Below are 680 nucleotides of genomic sequence, written 5' to 3' on the forward strand. Positions count from 1 at the left end.
TAATATTTTTATTTTAAACATTTTCCAAATCAATCAAAAGCTCAAAACATGAACCTCTCAATAAATAGATAGGAAACGATCGTTCTTCTTAATCATATAACTTAGTGAAGATTATACAATCCAAACAATCTCGAAACCATAATCTATATTCTCAGATTCGGCGGTTTTACTTGAGCCTCTCCTTTCTAAGTCTTTCTAGCTCCAACACCATTTGCCAGTGCTCTAGTGAGAGCGTGGTCTCACCATAACTTACAGACATCATGCGAGCCATTGTCAACAACCTGCACAACCAAATAAACAAATTAAAAGTTGTTTATATAATCGATGAGTTTGAGAATAAATCTTAAGGAAACTTTAGTACCTGCTCAAGTCTTGGCTGCCTAAACTACGATCTGTTTGTCTTGCTGCAACCAAATCATTCTCCACCACCTGCAACGAAATTTTGCAGAAGATAATTGAACTTCAGACTCAAAAGTCTGAAAACAATGGGTTCTAACATTAAGACCATTGATATATACATACCTGTTGTAACTCTTGCCCAATAGAGTGAGATAACGATTTGCAAGTAGCTAAGTAGCACCTCCAAGCTTCTGCTGTTTCTGGTGTGATGACTTCCAATGAGTTCACTTGGGAAGGTTGAAAAGGTAGAACCAAATCGGCAGGCATTATGTTCGACTTTC

General features: G+C 37.1%; 1 protein-coding gene across 1 annotated transcript; it reads right to left on the reverse strand.

Annotated features, from left to right (window-relative positions):
- Positions 1 to 29: 29 nt before the first annotated feature.
- LOC104774630 (mini-chromosome maintenance complex-binding protein-like) lies at positions 30 to 674 on the reverse strand. Its single transcript, XM_010499162.1, has 3 exons — positions 523 to 674; positions 362 to 429; positions 30 to 281 (listed from the first exon to the last, which is right to left on the reverse strand). Exons 1-3 carry the CDS (start codon positions 664 to 666, stop codon positions 167 to 169), a joined length of 327 nt encoding a protein of 108 aa, XP_010497464.1. The 5' UTR covers positions 667 to 674; the 3' UTR covers positions 30 to 166.
- Between the last annotated feature and the right edge of the window lie 6 nt (positions 675 to 680).

Source organism: Camelina sativa, unplaced genomic scaffold, assembly GCF_000633955.1.
Source record: "Camelina sativa cultivar DH55 unplaced genomic scaffold, Cs unpScaffold04164, whole genome shotgun sequence".
Taxonomy (NCBI): domain Eukaryota; kingdom Viridiplantae; phylum Streptophyta; class Magnoliopsida; order Brassicales; family Brassicaceae; genus Camelina; species Camelina sativa.

Coding starts and splice junctions, on each gene's coding strand:
- LOC104774630 (XM_010499162.1), bottom strand. CDS start 666: ATGCCTGCCGATTTGGTTCTACCTTTTCAACCTTCCCAAGTGAACTCA. Junction 430..522: donor TTGGGCAAGAGTTACAACAG/GTATGTATATAT, acceptor ATTTCGTTGCAG/GTGGTGGAGAATGATTTGGT. Junction 282..361: donor GGCAGCCAAGACTTGAGCAG/GTACTAAAGTTT, acceptor TTGGTTGTGCAG/GTTGTTGACAATGGCTCGCA.